The 22,222-nt window shown below is 37.9% G+C and overlaps 1 protein-coding gene across 1 annotated transcript; it reads left to right on the top strand.

The window, feature by feature from the left end:
• Positions 1 to 6,239: 6,239 nt before the first annotated feature.
• LOC123963971 (CD63 antigen-like) lies at positions 6,240 to 18,326 on the top strand. Its single transcript, XM_046041108.1, has 9 exons — positions 6,240 to 6,376; positions 8,726 to 8,782; positions 11,362 to 11,481; positions 11,619 to 11,693; positions 12,680 to 12,775; positions 13,206 to 13,337; positions 14,331 to 14,363; positions 14,456 to 14,539; positions 16,785 to 18,326. Exons 1-9 carry the CDS (start codon positions 6,317 to 6,319, stop codon positions 16,875 to 16,877), a joined length of 750 nt encoding a protein of 249 aa, XP_045897064.1. The 5' UTR covers positions 6,240 to 6,316; the 3' UTR covers positions 16,878 to 18,326.
• The last annotated feature ends 3,896 nt before the right edge of the window (positions 18,327 to 22,222 follow it).

Below are 22,222 nucleotides of genomic sequence, written 5' to 3'. Positions count from 1 at the left end.
AAAATGAACTTTTTTGATTTTTGGAAAATGGCTGCAATGAAACAAAGAGTGAAAAATTTAAAGGGGTCTGAATACTTTCCGTACCCACTGTAAATGAATAGATCTCTCCTCAACTGGGTGTGTTTATGCAGCAGCTCCTTCAGCAGCACGCAGGTTGTTTGATCTCCGACATTTAGACTGCAGGGTGGTGGGCGATGGTGATGTGATCACTTTCTGCTCCTGCGTGATAAAGTTGAGGTGACTGCTTTCTTCTTATCTTTCGATATCATTTCTTCAGAATGTGAAACCACATCGGAAAAAAACCCCTAACATACCAACTGGTGAGCAATCTCTTGCTTTTTAAATACTAACAAACCCACCTTCGGCTTTGTTTTTTTTTAGCTGTTTTGTCCACAGTCTTCCCCAGTTTTTTCTACTAATGATTTAACCTGGAGAGGGTCAGTCACCTAACATTGTCTGTGCAACTTTATTTTCATGCAGATTGAAACTTGTATATTTATTACATGAATATAATGGACAGCTACACTATTTACAGAATTGTGTAGACCATTTGAAAATACAGTACAGCTGTGCAAATATCATTACTGTACTGTGTATCATTGAGATAGGCTATGCAGTACTGTAGTTCAGATTATAATCAGGCTGTAGCCTAAAACAGTATTGTGCTCTCTCTATATACAATAACATTAGTAGTGCAATTAGAGCTACTGAGAAGCAGCTCAGCGCTGGTTTCACTACATTTCTAAATTTTTAACAACCTAAAAATAAACTGCAGGTTATGAATACCCAGCTGGTAACAGAGTTTGAAAACAAACATATTCATAAAATAGTCAGATTTGTTTTCAAATGTCAAGTATGAAAAGACCCAAAATGAACACAGTAAGAGGACTACTATGTGAATTATTTAAACATCATTTGTACAGGAATGACTCTGTCCTAAGTGGTTGGTCACTGTAACCATGATCCCCATAAGAGTTTCCACACAAATTGAATAGTAACTTTAGGTTATCATTTATCAAAAACATGCTAGAGTGCATAAGAAAGGAGGTGAAGTAGATGTTTTGTTTAAAGACTCCCTCCAATGCAACACTCCCTTTCTTTGCTGCTTTTGAAGATGTGGCACCTTTAGCTGAATTCCTCTTCTAGAGTTCTATTCCTAAATATCTACAGGCCACCTAAATACTGTGACTTCACTGAACTGTCTGTAAATAATGTTTATTGACTTCAACTGTGCAGCTACTGTTGGTGATTCTACCATCCATGTTAACAACCTACAGGACAGAGTGACTAAAGAACTGAATTGTGTTCTTGATAACTAGGACATTTCCAAGGTTGTGATGATTGATGTTGCTCTCTCTGATCTGTTCCTGAGAGCACTATCTCTGTGCACACAAATGTTCCAACAGAGGTAATCGCTAAACGGTATGTCACTAACACCCCCTGTGAAATATTTAGTCAGCCTTTCTCTTTCACACGCCATCTCTTGGTTCTCAGATGATGAGCCTGTAGAGAATTTAATTTCTAAATTGATGTCACTGAACCCACAAAGGTGAAGGTGGTCTCTGGTAAGATCTCCATAGAGAAACGCCGGGCAGGTAAGGGCAAAAAGCAAGTCTCCAGGTTCATTATGAATTAGAACTGAGAAATGCAAGTCAGTCCTTCTCTGATATAATCACCAAAACAATAATAATGCACATGCTGTGTTTGCTACTTCACTGACAAAATTACACAGGCAGTTAGTGTCTCCCTCCTGTTGTGTCTGTGTTGTGACACAGTTTGATCCTCTGAACCACAAAAACAAGAAGGACATTATAAAACATCTGCAATCCACCTGCTGCTGCTTGATAATCTGCCAACACACTTTTTCAATAATGTTTCTAATTGCATGGCCTCACAACTGCAAATTATAAACACATCTCTCTCTCTCTCTATGAAAACTATGTCATCAACAGTCATCAAGCCACTACTAAAGAATAATGTAGACACGTAGCTAATGAGCAATTATAGGCGAATAGCAAACCTCCTGTTTTTAAGTAAAATCATTAACTGATTTTTACGCATATGATTTGTTCAAGGCCTATTCAAATACAGTATCATTTGTATTTACTCGGCACAAGAACTGAAGAACACTGCGTGCCATTATAACGGCATTGGATCAACGAAATCAGATTTCCTTTTAAAATTTGTCATTGGATACACTTGGAGGACATTTCTCTTCTCTAGAGCAACGACTTGTTGCAAAAGAGGACGATCTACAAGAACTCCTGACTCGGACTAACAAACTAACTAAAGATAATGCCTACCTGATGGACAAAATTCAGAGGGCCGTGATATTCTCATCCCACAGCTCCTTGGGCGAGAACATTTCCCCACTCCTCCGGCATTCCGTCACAGCGATGGATCTGGTCCAAGGCCTATCCTGATAAAACGTCTTAACCTTCAGCTTAACACAGCTTGGTATTATTGTTCATGGTTTTTCAATTTATTTATTAACTGGACAATTGACTTATTTGCACTGGCTTGTCTTCCGAAAATCAATGTTTGTTTACATCCGGTTGTCGTAAAACCGTACTGATGTTTTGCCAGTTGTTCCCAGTTTCTGTTGTAAAATTATTACCTGTTGTATTGTTTCACTTTCTGCCATAGGCCTATTGATTTGAATACTATTGCCTAATGGTTTCATTTGGGAAAGCTATCTCTACTTTGTTATCTCTGTTGCAGACCTGTCTCTGCTTAGTTTCTTTATTTGGTCAAAATGTTCCACCCCTCAATACATCATACAATAATCTCTGTAGATTTTCTCTTACTTGTACTCATCACCGTATAATGTATAACTCACTTAAATGGCCTCTGCTCAATATAAGAAGACACATTCATTGGATGCAACTCATATTTAAATGTGTACATTTTAACTATCCTCATTATCTACAATAGTTTTGGTACGGTATTCCACAAAATACTCCTTTTCCACTCCTATGGTAAGAAAAGCAGTAGGGAAGAGAGCGTTTATGTTTAACACTCCTTCAGACTGGAATAACTTACCTTCAAACACATGATCTTCAACATCATTTCACATATTTAAAAATAGTTTGTCTTCTTATTGTGAGTTAAATTGTTCATGTTTCAGATGATGCTATACCTATATATCATTTACAAATCACTCTATTCTTTATTCTCATGTTTTTGCTGGGCAAGTATTTGTTCTTTGTTTGTCTTCATTGTCTTCATTGTAGTGTGTTGTTGGTTGTGGTTTTGTTTTTGTCTTTCTTATGATTGTAATGTGTTGGATTTGAGTCTTGTTTTGTATTTTATTGTATATTAGGACCCCCTCGAAAATGAGATGGTTCATCTCAAGGTTTTTATCCGATTCGGTAAACTTGTACAACAACGTTCTTGAACACAGAGACAAACTCCAGATAGCACCGTTTCCACTTTGAGTCTTTTACACCAAAGCTGAGGAGAGTACTGGATCCTGATTGGTTGGCAGTTGTATGATTGAACTGTATATGGTGAAACATTGTTCCAGTTAACAGTTTCATTAAATTGCAAGTAACCATAGACCACTGATATTTCAGGCTTGGCTGATTTAGTTTGATGTTGATTTTTGTTGTTAGTCCCATGTGGTTCTGACTCTGCTTGTCTGTGTGTGTCATTTGACATTTACATTTATTAATTTAGCGACTTACAATTGCTATATATGTCATGAGCAACTAGGGGACACACCTAAAGATGTGTCCAGAAAGCAAAACAAATTTTTGCCTCGGCGTGTGCAAAATTGATCGCTGGACCAACTGAAAGTTTCTGATACACTAGCCAACATGACATTTTAGGAGTAGTGTCAACTCAGCGCTCATACTTCCTCTTTTTACATCGTCATCATTGCAAAATCTGACATGCCTCATGCTGTCTGACAGATTGTTGTTGCACAATCTAAAGGCACCTTAAAGTCACAGAGAAATTAAAAGTTAAAGCACCTTTAACCTTAGTAATGTGACATTCAGTTTAGTTACAAGAGGTAATTAAATGAAATACTTTTAATGTGATTGTACTACAGCGCGATATGGACTACTACCTGTAGGACTGTTGGCCTCCCTCACCCACACTTTAAATGTAAAAGGTCTGTATTTGAATTGCGACAACTCAAAGCGCTTTACTAGCATTCACCCATTGACCCTAAGTTCTCTAAAATCCAAGCACACACTCAAATATTTTTCACAAATCTGTCAAAATCTGTGTTAGTGAGCACTTCTCCTTTGCTGAGATATTCCATCTACATCACAGGTGTGGCATATCAAGATGCTGATCAGACAGCATGGGTATTGCACAGGTGTGCCTTAGGCTGGACACAATAAAAGGCCTTAGGCTGGACACAATAAAAGGCCTTAGGCTGGCCACAATAAAAGGCCTTAGGCTGGACACAATAAAAGGCCTTAGGCTGGACACAATAAAAGGCCACTCCAAAATAACTTTTATTAAAATATTCTGTACCGTACAAATAACACTTATCTGCCTACATGTACTTTGCATGTCACCGTTTACTTTGCGACGACTCCCAATCTGTTTCCCACCGCCATCCTCACGTGTTACATTCAGTAACAGTCGCAGCTCGTTATTGGTCCATGCAACAAAAAAAATCTGGTCTGATGCTTTGTCTGCATTACTTTATTCTTTTGCCAAATCTTCTTTAACTATGGAATAGACCATCTGCTTCATGTTTACACTGGCACATGCATGCCTAGTGTACATGAACGGACACTAGACGTGCGTTTTCAGTCGTTTTAATGTAGACGGAGATCAACTCTAAAACGCAAATGAGCTTTTATTGAAGAGAAAATAAAATAGCGATGCAGACTTTAGTCTTGTCCTACTTGATGTATTTTAACTGCTGTGTATTCTTTGCACCATTTTTATGCTGGAGCTTAAAGTTTCGGTACACTAACCACCGTAGATTGGATTATTTTAACCAAGACCGCAATCCTTACTTCACCCTATAAAGTGAGTTTCAGTTGCCTGCACTTAACCTTAGACCTCACGAGAGACACACCAGCATCTGTCATGTGACTTGGCAAGCCACATCTTGTTGTCGTATGAACTGTGACTGTCCTCTCTCAGAAGCAAAGACAGGAATAGAGTAACATTGTTTCAGCACTGCAGAATCCCTTTAAGAGGACTTCAGGGTGATGTTTGATGTTAAAGACACGTGTTTAACGTCATGTGACTTAACATACTAAAGGTCTGGTACACCTTTGATAAACTGTATGTCTTTTTGGTACAATTGACAATCAACCTGTTTTGTCGTTTAGGTATAAGGATGTTTTGCACTAGAGCACCAAATGTTGAGTCATCCGCCGCTGAAAATAGCAGCTGATTTAGGAAAATTACTGAGCCCTTAAAAAACAAAACAATCAAACTATACATTTGCTTTTACAGATTTTCTGGTTCCTACTGAACTTAAGTCAGAGTATAATTATAAATACACAGACTAAGACATTGTTGGTTTTGGCTTTGTCGTGGAATTTGTTAACAAAAAATAAAATAGAATATTTCCACCTTATCATTGTGCAAACTTCCTGTTAGCTTTTATTCTAGATCATCTACATGGATAATCTTCAGGGACACTTCTGCCGCCATCAGACAAACGCCACAATCAAAATGTTTTTATAGAGAAAGTTTTACATTGTCAAACTTCTCTCTTCCATGCCTCAAGTCCTATCTTGTTGTTCCATTATGTGAACACCGTAAATTAACTCTTCTCTAAGACAGGTGTCTTTTGTAAAGATTCCAAAGTAAACAAGTTAATAAGATAGGTGATGATAGGTCAAAGTCAAGTGCTGAACTAAAACCCTAAAAATCATTTTCAACAGGGTCATAGTTATCCATATTCAGGTATCGAAGATCTTGTCAAACGACCCCACAGAGGTTAAATAACTGAGTTTCTCTACCAGGCATTTCCTCCAGTATCTCCAGTATCTTCAACCAAGTCCAGTTGCCCTTGACTTCAAACTTTTATGAATGATTTTCAATTAAAAAAAGTTTAATATCATTAATTTAGATACTTTAACAACTTCTGTTTACTTAATTCTATGAAGCACTGCTTGTGAAACTTTTTGTCCTCACAGTTGCATCACAGTTGACTCCTGTGTGTAGATTCCAGTGTTTGGCTGCAGATCAGGTCTGTGTGACGTAGCTCTGGATTCAGGCTCACTCACATTCACTCTGTAGGCAGTTTATTACAGCACACACGGCCACAAATAATCACACACACCGTTACTGCTTCACTTCTTCATCTCTGAGAGCCAATCACTAAAAACTAAAGATGGGAAAAATTAACGGGTGCATCAAATGCCTCTTTATCTTCTTCAATGTGCTGTTTGCAGTAAGTAGAAACACTTTTCTTATTAATTCTGATTTTATTTATTTATGTAAATTTTTAGTACAGTTTAGGCAAGGCAAGACTCACTCTCATTATCTTTTCAATCAATTACCTACTCATTTCTCACAGTGTAAATATTTAATTAAAACCAATGGTAAAAAGAGAAGTCTTCAGTCTTAATTTAAAAGAATTGACAGTTTAGTTTAGTTTTGAAGTTAATTTTTGTCTATATTGTTTGGTTATTTTTCATTATTTCGGTTTGGAGTAATAGATAAAAAAGGTGAAAACTTGGAATCTACCAAAAAAATAGTAAAGAGCAAATTTTATAGTTCAGAAACAAAGAGGTGGATATGGTCTGGGTGGGAAAAAAAACTTTTTGTAAATGTTTGATTTGCAGATTTTACACAAAAGATACAGATTTGCTTAGATGAAAGAGAAAAACTACATACTTTTAAAACTTTGACAATAAACCAATGAAGTCTAAAATCTTAAAATAAGTACATATATCACTAAAAACATGTCATGGTGTTTGATGAAAATTGAACGTAATGTGATAAAACATCAAATAGGTATTAAGTTGTCAAGTTTCAGTCGTGCAGGTATAGATTGTTGTATTTTTCAGAAAACATTCACTTCCAGTAACAGTGAGGGGAAAAAAAAGAAACAAAATGAGTGGGAAATTCATGGTTCACATTTCAGACAGCCCACCAACCCCCTTTTCCATCTAAAGCCTCATTCCTTTCTGCTACACAGACGAGACGTGTTCTCAGTGCCAAGCGCTGATGAAAAAAACAAAAAGAGAGAAGCAATTTAAAGAGGGTGGAGTCTGAGGAGGCTGTTTACAGTTTGAGGGACATTTGAGATGTACTTTATGTTGCAGGGGGAAAAAAATGCAGAAAAGGCAATAAAGATGAAACAAATTACACATTTTGTGCAAGAGAATAAGACTAAATGAATAAAAACTAAATGACTTGAACTAAGCATGTTTCACATGTGTTTTTCCTTTTAGTGCCCCTCGCACCCCCCTTTCTCCACCCACACAAGGGTGGGAGAAGGGTTTGAGTTTCCAGCTTATTTATCTGGTGTATTTTATTGGTTTATATGAATTAAAACAGAAATATTGTGTTTGATACAATTCTTTTATTAGATAATATGTATTAGGACATCTTACATATTTTGGTTGGATTCATTTAGATTAGATACTTGAATGTACTGCATAAAATATGGGCATGTGAAAACTGGTGTCTAAAACTGCTTCCAGGTTGAGATGTTTATAGGGAATGTGAGTGTTTGCAGCTGCCTTCAGTTGGTACCATGGAAGAACGTCTATGGTGCTCCGTCTCCCTCTAGTGTCTCGGTGCAGAAAGGACAGAAAATTCTACCAGGAGAGAAGGAAGAACCCCAGCATGCACTTGTACAAATGTAGAGCCTAGATAAATAAATAGAAGTTACAGTTTCATGGCTTATGGTGGTTTTATGCACTCAAATTTCTAAGAGTTGAGACTATTTTCCAGTTCCAGTCTAGTTAGCAGAGCATTAGTAAGTGTGGTTGGATTTCTGCTGCCAAAAACTTTAACATTTACTAAAAAATGTTTCTGTAGTGTAATAAATTCACTTAAAACTCCTAACTGCCTCCTCCTGGAGGTGAATAGACCAACAGCTCCCTATTGCAATCCCATCTAAATCCCTCTTGTAACTTTACTCTGCCCACGTGTTTTAGTTTTGCTCACATTAATTAAGCTAAAGACTTGAACTGCCATTTCACTGATCTTTAAAGCCATGATAAGATCAACATATGTATAATTGTATAACATTTTGTAACATTTTAATTGGTTAGAAATTGTATAAATCAATAAATCTTGTCTTTCCTCTTGAATTTCCTCTAAACTCAAACTTTTTCCGCCGTGTCCCACTGTGGAAATAAATTAAAATACCGACTCATTAGCATCCTTCTCACAATGGCTCTACAACCCTCCTAGGAGACCCTTCCCCTTTAAGTTTTATTCAAGCTATTATCATGTATATTGTGTATCTGCCTGTTACAGCTATTTTTAAATATTTACACTGAGTGAAATATTCAAGTTGTGAATGTTTTAATGGAAACAAATGGAAATATTCTAAAAACCTTCAAAACATAATTTTATACACATTTCCCACAAATTAAATTTGATTTACATGGTAATGTTGGAAACTTTGTTTGTTTGGAAATACAATTATATGTTTTTTTTTTAAAGCTTTGCCAGCAGGGTTAATTTTTTATTCCATGAAGTAATATATCTAGTGTTTATGGTAATATGTTGTCCTTCTTTCTGTTTTTGTCACTTTAAACTAACCGACGGGATGTGTCAACAGATCATCGGATGTGGGCTGATCTATGGGGCGGTGAAGACCACCGCCTACAGCAGTCAGGTAAACAACAACAACAACAACAACAACAACAACAACAACAACAACTGTAGTAGTAAATCCACTTCATGTTCTACATTATCACATCAAAATGCAGAACACATAAAATCTTGACTATGTTAGGTTTTCCAATTAAATAAAAGTAACCTCAATGTAATATCATCACCATCCTCATCATCATTATCATCATCATCTCTGAACAGACATGTACTCTAAACAAAATGCATGATGATTTAAGGCCAAATAATGTTTGCCAAATGAGCTAACCATTTAAGCACGATCACAGTCGTGATTAAAAGAAGCCGGAGTTGAAAGGTTTATTCCAGTTTTTCACAACTTCTATTTAAATAGTTTCAAGTGTGGCCATGTTTTATAGGAGTTATAGTAAGACTTAATTGCCTAGCTGTAGCAGCAGTCAGACAATCAGACAGATTGTAAACAGCACTTAGATTAGCCAATGTTTTTTGGTAAATGGTAAATTGGCAAAATTATTACTCAAACCGTGATCCCACCAAACCTCCGCAGTTTTATGTACCATGGTATTTATAATTACACTGACATTTCAAATGTTTTCACTTCCAGTGGTACCTCTAAACAAAGTGTTTTATATAATCTGAATGTAGAATGTTATAACTGATAAAAAAACAAACAAGTTGTAATAAACCTGAATTATTCTTTATGCTTATTTGCGTTAAATATGTAGCAGCAAGTTAGCTTAGTATAAAAACTGGGGGAAAGGGGAAACAGCTAAACAGGCTATGTCTGTCTACCTGCACCTCTAAAGCTCACTAATTAACATGTTGTGCAGGAGTATTTCTTCGCCAAAACTCCTCTCACTATCAAACATTTTCCCGGTATAAGATCAAACTATGTCCACTTTTATGTGTTGGAAAGAACTATAAATAGTGTCGACAGAAGCTAAACCGGAAGTGGAGTTGATTATCTGCCAGGGGACCAAATCATGAATGTGAGCTGCCAGATGAATTCCCTCTTTATTCATCATCTTTGTTGTGTCAATGGTCGCTGCCAGACATGCATTTACAACTAACCATTACAGGATGTCTGTTTGCAGAACGAGCAGCAGATTTACTGTAATGTGACTCACAGGGTGAACCAGTCAGATTCACATGTGAACAATTAAGAATTTTAGAAGTGTCAGTTTGGGGAAACGCAGAACGGTTTAAGGAACTGTTTGTGTTCATTACTCTAAAAACTTTTGATCATTGGTGATTCATATATTACGGCACAGTTTAAATAACCTTGTATAACCACTTACAGCCAGCAGAATAAATACTATGTTCAGACTTGGTTAAGGCAGAAAGTTAGCATTCACAGAGAATTTGAGGCTTGAATAAAAAAATTAAAAAAAAGCGGCTGGTTTGCGTTTGTGAAAATCAAGGCTGTTTTTTGTTTTTTTTGTTAATCGTGACATCACATGTATAATCCTCTATACAGCACATCTGAAAATACATAATACTTCTTAGGAAAAGTTTATGTGAAGCTGAGGTGAAGGACTGGGAGTGTTTAAGGAGGCGGGCAGCTGCCAGGAAGACGCAGAGTCTTTCTCTTAATGCAGAACAGATGCAGCTCGGGGGGAAGTTTTTCCATTCTCACAGTCGACCTTCTCTGAAACAGAAAAACAGGGTGGCTCTGAAGATGTTATCAGATCAGAAATACTGAGGGCAACAAAAGCACCTCTCTTCGTCTAATAAAGCATTTCAGATCATTGCTTTTAACTAATCAAATTTACTTGAACATTTTCCAAAACTCCATCATCGTGTTTAGATTTCATGCATTCCATCGTCCATTTTCAAGGATGGAGCATTTAAACTTGCTAATGGGCTGAAACTTGATACCCATTTGGTCCTTTACATAGCACCATGGGACCTTACTTTGGAAAAAACATGTACAGTAGTTAATGGCGAGAGACAACTAATTTTTGTTGCAGTTTGATGTAAAACTGTTGAAGGATAAGACTGTAAAAATACATAATTAGAAACCCAAAAGTTGCATATGTGACATCGTAACTTTTTCTCGCTTGCATGTGTAGATGATGTGATAAAAGGACCGAGAGTCCTTGGATTAAACACATCAGGGGAGATATATTTCTGTGTGGAACATAGCTAAGTTATCTAGCTAACAGCAACCAAGCAATGAACGTTAGCTAGCTTTAACATGTCACCTGAACCGCAGACATCACTCTGCACATCACTAGAACCCACGAGCGCATCTTATCAGAATAATGCACCCATTAAATAGCAGTGAAAGGAACGAAAAGTAACATCAAAAGTAGTGTAAAGCATTGCAATTCATATTCAGTAATATTGTAACATAACTAATTACTCTCAAATGATAGTAACTACTAATTAATGTATTACATTTTGAAATTAACTTGACCAACACTGTTGAATAAATATTGTTAAGTGTTTTAAATTACAGCCCACTGAACGGTATTCCAACTGTATCTTTCAACATGGACCAGGTTTTTTCATGGGATTTATTGACAATAAAATGTAGAATAATGCCAGCCTGGTGTTTAATCAGTGTTTTTGTTGTGTCATTGTCTTGTCAATGCGGAGCAGTTTTCGGCCGTTGGGGGCCCGAATCTGGCTTGGTCTTGGGTGTTTGCCATCGGCGTCCTCGGCATCTCCAGCCTGGGAATCTATGCGGGCTGCTCGGAGAATTACCTCGCCCTCAAAATAGTACGTAGCCCATGTCAGAAAGAGGAACTTGATCTGTTTAATATGTTAATGTGATCATTTTGTTGTGCATTCAAGCTCCCTTAATCAACAACACAAGAAATGTGTCATGATATCTTGGGATATTGTTTCATGTACAGTTTGCAGGCTTCATGGCGGTTGGAATGATCATCATGCTGATCTTTGGCATCGTTGTCGTTGTCATGAGGAACAAGGTCATCCATCTATATATCTGCAAATGTTTTTGATTCTGTATGTTACCATTACTGACACTAACGGTTTTCTTTTTCTGTTTGTCAATCTGTTTCTGGATCTATCATCTATCATGCTCTGTTATCTTGATGCTAATCAACCTGTCTACCTTCTAGCTTAAAGCGTTTATTGCGCTCTGTCTTGATGCTACATTTTACTTTTTATTAATGATGTCTCTGTATCTTGATGGTAATTCTAGCTGTGTCTGAAATCCCTCCCTTGTGTTTCTAAAGTCTTACTGTCTATAGCATGTACACTATTAATTGCTAAAATGTGTTGCTTTGACTTTCATCCATGTGAAAATTACAGTCCGACAACCTGCTAGTTATGGCGCATAAATGAAACCTCCCAATTTCCCATTCTCTACATAGTAAATAATTATAATAGCAAATAAATCTGACACAGCACGTCTACCATGATGCCAACATCTCAATATGTTGATGCTAATAGTTTGACTTTCTATCTTGTTGCTAAAATCCCGTCTCTCATGCTTCTCCAATTCTTTCCTCTGTTGAACTTGAGGCTGTTTCGCTGTATCTAAAGTTTATCTTTACATCTATTTTGATGCTAATTCTTCTTTCTCCATCTACCATGACACTATCTATCTCTTTAGTATTAACACTCTTTTTCTTTTTCTCTCCATCTTCACACCACCATTGCTGTATCAGTATCAGTGTACACGAGCTCTCTCTTTACAGTTACTGTATTTTGATGCTACCATTATTTACTCCCTCTCATATAATTGTTACCTTATCATGTATCCAAATTCACTACAAAAGTGAAAAGTTTTTGATATAAGGAACCGTGAATAAGTGAACAAGGGGAGTTATTTCTGCTGTTCTCTTTGTTTTCTCTCTATCTTGATTCTAGTGTTTTCAATTATTATCCCAATCCTTACATTTCCTCTCCGTCAATCTTGATGCTGACGTTGTTCTTTCTCTTCTTGTAGATGAAGGACGCCTTTCACAGCACCTCCTCTGAGGCGGTACAGCCCTACATGGAAGACAACGACCTGAGAGAGATGCTTGATGAGATGCAGCAATCTGTAATGTGTACTATTAACCCTTATGAGTGTAATCTAGCTAGACTGAACAATACTTTGGAGGCTCTTCTAGGATGGATGCTTACCAGTGGACTGAGGAGGTGTTTCACAGATAACCTTCAAATAATCACATTTTTACACAGTTTTGCGTTGATAAATTAATCACAGTCACAATAACCAACGCTGTGTTGCTCACACTTTGGTTCAGCAATCCTTATTGTCTTCTTGTGGACATGCAGTGCCGTATGATTTAAGAAGAGAATTTAAGCAAGGTTATTTAAATATACTCATAAAAACAGATGAAACTGAAAATATCTCTTCCCAAATAGTCTCTACAGTTGAGCTAAATAAAACCTTGTGTTTTTGATGTCCTGCCATCTACTGCAGCAACAACGTAGGTTTCTCTTGAAACTCACACTCTCATGTGTTTCAGATCCATTGCTGTGGACTGGTGAGCGCCCAGGACTGGGGCAGTACCATCCCTCAATCCTGTGAGTGCAACTCAAGTGGAGGAAATCAAACACATGGAGGATCTGTATTTACTGGATGTAAATCCAGACCTCAGGTTAGTGTTGTAAAATCTATCTACATGTATTAAAAAAAAAAATTCCAGAAATAAAGTCTGAGCTTTTGGGAAAGCTGGTGCTCATGTGCAAAAGTCACTTGATGTACCAAAAATTGTGGACCTTGTGTATTCAACTATGTATGATTATATACATAAATAACACTCGGCGGGTCCACATAGTATAATGTGAGGCATTGCAAACATCTGTGGGGGGGCAATTTCTTTTATGAAAACTGAAATTCACAGTATTGCTTTGAAAAAAAGAGCCATCACTTTCAAAATTTAAATACAGAGAGACATAAAAAAGGAATAAGAGTTAATGAGCCTAAAGTTTTCTAAAGCTCTGCTGCTTGTGGCCCCTAGAAACGGCAATGTTCATAGTATCCAGCGACATGAACATGCTGGACAGAACAATTTACTTTTATTAGTACCATACAGGTTTTGAAGTTACAGTAAAATACGGGAAGTATTAAGAGTTCAGGGTGCTTCTAAAAAACAGTGTGTACAATGTGTTGTCCACTTAAGTCGAAAAGTTTTTATGCCTGTTCCAAAGTGCCACACATCTGTAGAGTTTTTTCTGAAAAGGCATACTCTACATAGTGTAGAACACAGTTGTTCACACTAAAAACGAAAGGAAGCAACCGTGCAAAGATTGAAAAAAGAGAGTTGAAGTTAAAATCTCAACCTCTTTTTCACCTCGGGCCAATTGCTGCGTTAAATAGGCGTGATTGTCAGAACGCAGCACCTCTTCCCAGTGCTGACGCCAGGAAAGGGATTCCAGACGCTACCCAACAATCCTACAAGCACTTTCCCATGAAGCATCCTGAGACCTTTAGTTTGTTGTCTCTTTAAAAATCAATGTCCTCTTTCAATATTCCCATTATCTACAGAACTTTTTATTTACTGGTATTTAAAAGAGGATAAGCAGTTGACTTGTTTTTCTTCTTATGATGAACATATTATACGTTATATTGTGCTCTTATTTCATTTCAGGGAACCACAGGCCCGAGCCAGATCTATAAACAGGTATCCAATCACTCAGCCAAACAAAACACCTCATGTAATTTACCAGGTGATGTTACCTGATAACGCCCCTTTCTCCGTCTCTTCTTCTGCAGACCTGCGGTGACTTCATCTTTGTGTGGTTCAACATCATCTATCAGCTATTCATGGGCTTCTGTTTCACATTTGCTGTCACTGCAGTAAGCTCCGCTGTTACTCTCCTTTGTTGTTGTTTTGTCACGTTCTATGACTGCATTGTTTATTAAGATATTGTAAAGCCCCAGCAATCGTTCTAGATCCGTGATCACTGTGGCAACATATAAACCTTCAGTGGAGGAAAAATAAACAGTCCTGTATTTGGTGATAGAGTTAGAAAGTGTGAGGAGGAATTTTCAGAGAATAAAAATTCATGATCATGATCAGGTGCAGGCCTGTGTAACTAAGTGCTTAAGAAGAAGTCAACTGCGATTCCTAACATGCATATCAGTAGGAACACCCATCACTGAGCTTTAAATTATGTTGTTGCTAATGGCGAACTGTAGCCAAAGATTACACTTTGTAGATACGGATAACATTTAGCAGTTTGAGTCAGTCCGCTTCCAGATTCTGAGTGTGTTGTTCCCTGCTAAGTCCTTAGCTAATGTAAGTTTTAGCCATGGCATAAACGTTGGCCTCAAATTTAAAATTTTTGATATTTTGGGTCATTCGGGGCAGATTTGGGTTTGGATAATTTCAAATGTAATTCAATAAGCAAAAGGTAAAGGTAAGGTAGGGTTGGGGTTTTAGTTTTAGGCCCATGGAGAACTGTAATCCTCCGTACCAAATTGACAGAAAACTTAAAATAAATTTAATCTGATGGCCATTACAAGAACCTATTGTTAAATTATCCAGGAGACTCCTGTGTTTCTATATAAAGAAACATGGAGCATCTAAATAAAAGCGTTTCAAAATTATATTTGCAGTAGGGGTGGGCGAAAAAAGACAGTTTTCATTCAAAAGGGTATTGGAAACTTTATTTAACTAATCATAGGAAAATTCAACTGAATTCTACAATGTCACACGCCAGAAAATACTAACTGTACAAAATTAGCACACAGGAAGTGAAGGGGAAAAGGGCTGTGGATTACTGTGAGGCAGAGGAATCCAACAAAAGATCTGGCCACTCGTGACACTCCACATCAATAAAAACCTGTAATGAGTGCTAAACAGGTGCAGACAAACCCCCCAACAGAGATAACAAAATAACAACAAAAAAACCAAGCCGATCAATGAAAATGACAAAACCCAAAGTAAATATTGCTACCAATTTGAATAAAATACAAAATTACAGAGACAGATAATTGCGGGCAGCAGTAACACACACAAGTCTATTATTAAAAGCTTTAACAGCTGCGACAGCTCGGGAGCGGCCCAGCGGAGCTCAGCTAAATTATCAACAAGAGACCATCCTGTCAGGACGAGCCGAACTCAACTGGAGACAAGAATAAAGCAGAGCCAAAACAGGAGTTGCAATCCAGGGAATGGTGGCCGATGACTCGCCCAACAAAAATAAATACACAAAAGATGAAGCGGAAGGAGAGAGAAATATAGAGGTGTGGCCACACACTCCGGTTTACAGGTGCATCTCAGAAACTGAGAATATTGTGAAAAAGTTAATTTTTATTTAAGTCAAAAAGTTAAACTTTATTTAATATATTCTAAATTCATTACATACAAAGTTACAAATTTAAGTTTTTTGTTTTAATCTTGATTTCTGTGGCACTGCTGAGGTGTTTTGAAAGCCCAGGTAGCTTTGATAGCGGCCTTCAGCTGTATTGTTGTGTCTGTCTTTCATTTTGTTCTTGACAATACCAAGTGAGCTGGCTGGCCAATCAAGTAACAGGAACAGTTACTAGTGCTAGCTTGTGCACCTTTTCCTCCCATACTTTAACCCTCCGGTCAACTTTCCATGAATATGCTTTGATACATTACTCTGTGAGCAGCCAGTCCTTTCAGCAATGACCTTCTGTGGCTAACGCTCCTTGTAGAGGAGGTCAGTGAGTGTCATCTCGACATCTGTCAGGTGTCAGTTTTTGAATTGAACATTTTCATGATATTCTTGTTTTCTGAGATGCACCTGTGTATGTAGACAAGACATGCAAGAACACTGGCGCAGTGCCATACAGTGGGAGTAAAGGAAATGACCTCCGGCCACATAGCAGACATTTAGCTCCACTCAGAATGCTCAACAACACATTCATCTATTAAACCAACAATATGCAGGCAGCACACTGAAATAAATACAACAGCTGTTGGCCTCCAGTCAGCCTACAGCTTTTGTACAAATTGTGGATTGGACAGATGTTTGTTTGAGTAATGTCTTTCACTTCTGGTTTGATTTCCAAGTGTGTGACAGCTGGGCTACTGTACCTGTATGTCTTTCTAACTGACTACCTGTCTTTCTAGCTGCTGGGCCTGCTGATTTCCATCCTGATGATCCATCAGGTCAAACGTCATGACAGAGCAGGAAGAGCAACCATTGCCATGAAGGGATACTGAAGGGAACCCTCCACCCCTGACCTTTAACTTCTGCACTGTGACAGGAGGACCAATACATGATGTATTCTTTATTATGTATTTTTTTTAATGACATTTCTGCTTTTTTTAGAGAGTCAGGGAAAGGGACGATGTGGCATGCTGTAGGAGCAGATGTGTTGCCTCGCAGCCTTTTTTTCTTTCAGTTTTCTATTGTAGAAAATATAGCAAACATTTATTTTTTTTTATGAATCATTATCTCTCTTTGGGTATTTGATGGTATGCTAAATAACATCTTTTCTACAACATTTCTCTGTTACATAAAACCACTAATGAAGCAGTCTTATGTAATGAAATACTGTAGAAAAGAGACAGTTTCTAAGCTCAGCCTTCACATCTGACTGCAGCTCTGTTAACCCGAGGAGGTCATAACAATAAAAGGGATTTTAAAAAGCAACATTATAATAGTTGGAAACTCTGGACGCACCTGAAAACAGCTTAGTGAAGTTCATCCACTCATCTTTGGTGGTGATAGATGATAGGTGCTTGTAGGGCTATATGGCGAAGTCGTGTAACTGGCGAAGTAATTGCTAACACTCTAGACAGCCAGGAACATGCTAGTGCTAGTCTGTCACCATCAACATGCTAGCTAACTGCTTCACTAACAGTTTGTTGAAAATACACTCCTCTCTTTTAACTGTCTGCAAACCATCCCTCTTTTGTGGAGCAGTTTATACTCCAGTGGAGTTTGTTAAAATTTAAAGTGGATGGTGTAGCACTGTCAAAAGAGTTAACTATTGATCAGCAGCACTTCAAAATGGTCATAAAGTTGGCCTTGATGGAAAATAAATGTGGGGATTTATTTTGTCCCCATTAGCAAATCCGCTGATCAGAGCCATTCCACTGTAATTAACTGATTTTGCTGCAAAAGTTAGCTTTTTAATTGCGCTCAAACATTTAAAAATAAAAACTAACATGGTTATTTTTGGAAGGAATTACCAACCTAAAGAATCTGCTCAGGTTAAAAGCATGTCAGGAGAACAATTAAGCTGTTTTTATCTATCTGTGTTTATAAAAATTGTAAGACATTCAACTTCCAAAGCTGTGTGTGTATGTAAAGCAAATCCTGATGTGCCACTCTCAAAATCAGTAAAATATAGTTTTTTTCCTGTAAAGACCTGTTAATATAAGGAAAATGGATATTCCAGCAACACTAGCAGCCCTTAGAACAAAAATTAGAGCATTTTCCTTATGAAAAAAACCCCATCTCATCTATGACAGTACAATTACTCTTCAGAGTTTCATTGAGGATGAAGCCATGTGAAAAACCAAACAGCTCAGGGTTACATGTTACGCCACACCACCGTTAAAAAAAGTGACATAAGTTGAAGACAAATCCGTGACACGTGACAGGAACTGTTTTATTGTGAAATCTGCAGTCATATCACTTCAAAATAAACTCTAGAAACTGAATTTCCACAAGGTCTCCCTCTCTTGTGTTCTAATGTGATACCTATTTCACCTTTGGTGGGGTTTGATCTGCCCATCACATAAAGGGCTGATCGAGGCCAATACAGAAGTTGAAAGGGAAGATGTAGGTTTTAAAGTGCTAATGCTGGTATAGAGGGATGATAGATGGGTTTTAAGGATTGATGGAAGGGTACGGGGTGACGTACGGAGGTCTTATAGAGAGAGATGAGGCTGACAGAGGAGGATCCAGAGGGCTGCTACAGGGGTACAGGTGGCTTACGTTGGGTCAATGTGGAAGCGGGAGTGTAAAGGTAGGTTGGGTTATCATCAGTTGATAGACTTAAGCTAGCAAGTAGGACTGTGCAGTCTCTGCTGCTGCTAGCATGGCTGTACCAGTGCTAGTGGGTGCAGATGTGGGTTGTCTGGATAATTCAGAGAAAGCATCTTCAACCTGGATTCCACTGCTGGGTCCGCCAAACAGCCAGCCTACTTATCAATCAACACTCTGATCGTGGGAAATTCTTCTGCAGCTTGTTGTCACATTTTTGGAGAGGTTTTGAAAAAAGCTCAGCTTGTTCCATGTTTTTTGGGGAAAAATCTTGGAGAGATTGCCCCTAGCTAGTCCCTCTTGGGCTAATTCGAAAGCTGAAACTGGGTCTGCAAAAGATCTGAATGGCTCTAAAACAGAAAGCGATATAATAGAAAACTGGAGTCTCTGTTTGATCTTCTGTCCATGACAAATCAGTCTTCAAATTAGAATTTGTGTCAGATGATGATGAAACAAAATGTTAAAGATCACATTTCCTCTGCCCTTTTCAATAAGTGACCGAATCAAGCGAGAAAAATAACTGTAAATGAGAGTTCGCTGTAAAGGATCATTTTCAGTGGGCACCTCTTTCCAAGACTCCAAGTGTTGCAGTCAGGCAGATTAAATTAAAACAAAGATTACTGTGTCCACAATTCAAAACAGTTGTTAGCAAGTGGTTAACAAAGCTAAAGAATCAGGCATACAAGAGATGAATGCAGAAGGGGCAACCTGTCAGGCAGCTGAGGGGAGAGTGGCTGGTGTGTGGAGCTGATTAGTGGGTTGTAAACAGGTGCACAGGTGGAAGTCAGGAGATGGCTGAAGACTAGTAATGCTGAGGATTGCAGAGAAGGGAGTGCCAAGTTCTGAAATGACGCTGACCGTAAACGATAGAGCAAACTGTCAACAGGAGAGATAAGATCATGTTTTAGCCATTACATCAGAAAAATGGTTGGGTTAAAACAGCTTCAAGCACAAAGAAACAGGTTGGTTGACATTCAGAGGCACATTAATCTTCACACATCATCTTACAACAACTATTAGCTTAAAGTGGCACGAACACAGCAAACCAGTGCAAGAGGAGCTGATACTGTATGCTGTACCAGTTAACAGCAACATGGGATGGGCACTAAAGCAAGCAAAGCAACAAAAAAAAAGGGACCACCAAGGCAGTGGCTCATTAGCTGCAAACAAAACAAAAACATAATGAACCCCATACAACATCGCCTCACAGAAACTAAGCAAAAAGACAATAAATTCAAAACACTATATGGCATGTAGTCAGATTTCCCCAACTACCCTTGCGCACCCATGCTCAAGAAACCTTGCAAACACACATAGACAGCAACACTAGATGTAGCACTTACTCCCAAATGCAAACCTGTTCCTCAGAGGGTCCACCAGGACACGCCGCTACATCAAGGGGAGACCCCTCCCTGACTCTGGGCTCTACTATGACAATATTTATTTATGCCCAACGAAAATGTCACAACAGTATTCTCCTGTCGCAAATCAGACAACAGCACGGACTCACGTACAGCCAAACTCAATTTCTGCAGTGGCACGATCACCATGCAAGATGCGGTGTGCCCTCATGGAACAGACAAAGCCTAAAATAGCCCCTTCGGATTGCCATTGTTATTACTGTTGACACACCGAATCAAAGGTTCAGCCAAACCAACTATCCTGCAACGTCCCTGAATCACAGTCCCCATGTCCCAACAGCACCACAGTGCGCTGTGGAGAGACCAGCAATAACGCCCAGGACTCCCAGTCAGTCATGTCTATGTAGAGTTAAAGAGGAGCAAGGTGTGTGGCTCTTTGTTTATTCTTCTGTACAGAATATTGTTGCAAAAATATGATCTATACATTTATGTGTTTGTATGCTTACTGATGATGCAGCCAGGTTTCAAAATCTGGGGGTTATGGGTGGAATACTCAGGTGTCTAAATACTTTTGGCCATTTAGCATACTAGTGCAGCTGGTTTATCACAGAATAAACCAGCAGCCATTAGATGGCAGCACACACAAGCGAACAGCCAAACTAAACAACACTGTCTGAATCACAGGGCTGCATGTGCTAAGGAACTTTACACACTATCTTTATGATCCAGGCACAGACGTTTATCTCCATAGCTTATACTTTAACATCTAAACTAGTCTAATATTCAGTACTGGTAACATCACAGTACATGTGAATTTCAGTAAAGCTGATCCCACACTGTCTTTCTGTTGTGATGCAGCTCAGTATATCAATCCTGAATAGGTTGATCTCGGTGCAGCAGCACAGGAATCATGTTAGCGGATAGCGTATGTCTGTTTTCAGTCCCACTGCTGTCTTAAAGTTCATGTGAACTGAGCACATTTCTACTAAATCACTGCGGGTTCTTTTGTGGCAGGTAATTAAACACAACCAGATGGTTTCACTTAGTGACTGACTGCTTTTTTAAAATTTGAGAAAAGCACAGAGGCAACACGGAGCACAAGCAAGATTACATTCTCATACCTTTTCCTTGACAGATGATTGACACAGTACACTTTTACCTCTATCTTGGAACTGAAAGTTCTGTTTTCAAATGCAGTCTTAAAGTAAACTAATCTGACATGGCACTTCAAAACAATTTATGTTCATTAATTAAGCAGCTCAGCCCCCAGGGGCCTGTTCCACGAAGCAGGATTTGAGCTTTAGCGAGGTAACAACAGGGGTGGATCACTTATACCGGGGTAGATCGCCATGGTAACTTATAATGAACGGCTAACATGCTCTGGAGCAGGTTATGTTCCAGATAAGAGATCAACCATATAAAAACACCACCTACTGACCAATCAGCTTCCTTGGAAAATTACATTACCCTCAAGAAAAGTAACACCAACTCGTGAACTCAGCCTAAAGCACCAGCAACAGCTTTGATTAGTCAGTGACCTAAAACACCTGATTGATAAAAACAGCAGCACTGAATGCTGAATGAATATAAGAATGAATATATTGCCAACCTCTTCGACATTGAACTCCAAATCCTTCAACCCACTATCTATTAATAATCTTTTTTTTATAGTTTAGTTTAATTTTAATTGTTAACCAAAATTCCAAATTAATACCTTTAGTATATTTAAATAAGGTAGTTGGCTATCAATTTCTTGTTTCAAGAGTGGTGCCCTGAGGTGAATATAATTTGAAGTTATATTCTATTATTAATTTTCAAAAAATATAATAATAATAATAATAATAATTAGTATTACATTATTTAACCTAAATCTTGATGCCATTTAAACCCTAATCCAACAACCAGGCAGCATATAGTATATATGCTCCATATCTGTGGAACAGCCTCCCAGAGGAGCTGAAGATGCATCAAACTTTAAGTTCTTTTAAAATAAATACCCATCTTTTAAGTTTAGCATTTTCCTAACTCATTTATTGCTTTTAAAAAAATGAGTTAGGAAATGAGCAATCATTTTTGCTTTTCTTGATTTGAATATTTCTCTAAGTTCTTTTGTTTCTTGTTATTTTTATTTTTATTTATCTTTTCTTTTTTTTTACTTTTTTAAAATTCTATTTTATATTCAAATTTTTTAATATAGCTTGTCTTACCTA

Source organism: Micropterus dolomieu, linkage group LG23, assembly GCF_021292245.1.
Source record: "Micropterus dolomieu isolate WLL.071019.BEF.003 ecotype Adirondacks linkage group LG23, ASM2129224v1, whole genome shotgun sequence".
NCBI classification, from domain to species: Eukaryota; Metazoa; Chordata; class Actinopteri; order Centrarchiformes; family Centrarchidae; genus Micropterus; species Micropterus dolomieu.
This window is presented reverse-complemented; position numbering and strand designations above follow the sequence as displayed.

Bases quoted from the DNA above. Each gene is read 5' to 3' on its own strand.
- LOC123963971 (XM_046041108.1), top strand. From the start codon at position 6,317: ATGGGAAAAATTAACGGGTGCATCAAATGCCTCTTTATCTTCTTCAAT. The intron at 11,482-11,618 runs GTACGTAGCCCA...TTTCATGTACAG, and splicing joins ATTACCTCGCCCTCAAAATA to TTTGCAGGCTTCATGGCGGT. The intron at 11,694-12,679 runs GTCATCCATCTA...CTCTTCTTGTAG, and splicing joins TCGTTGTCATGAGGAACAAG to ATGAAGGACGCCTTTCACAG.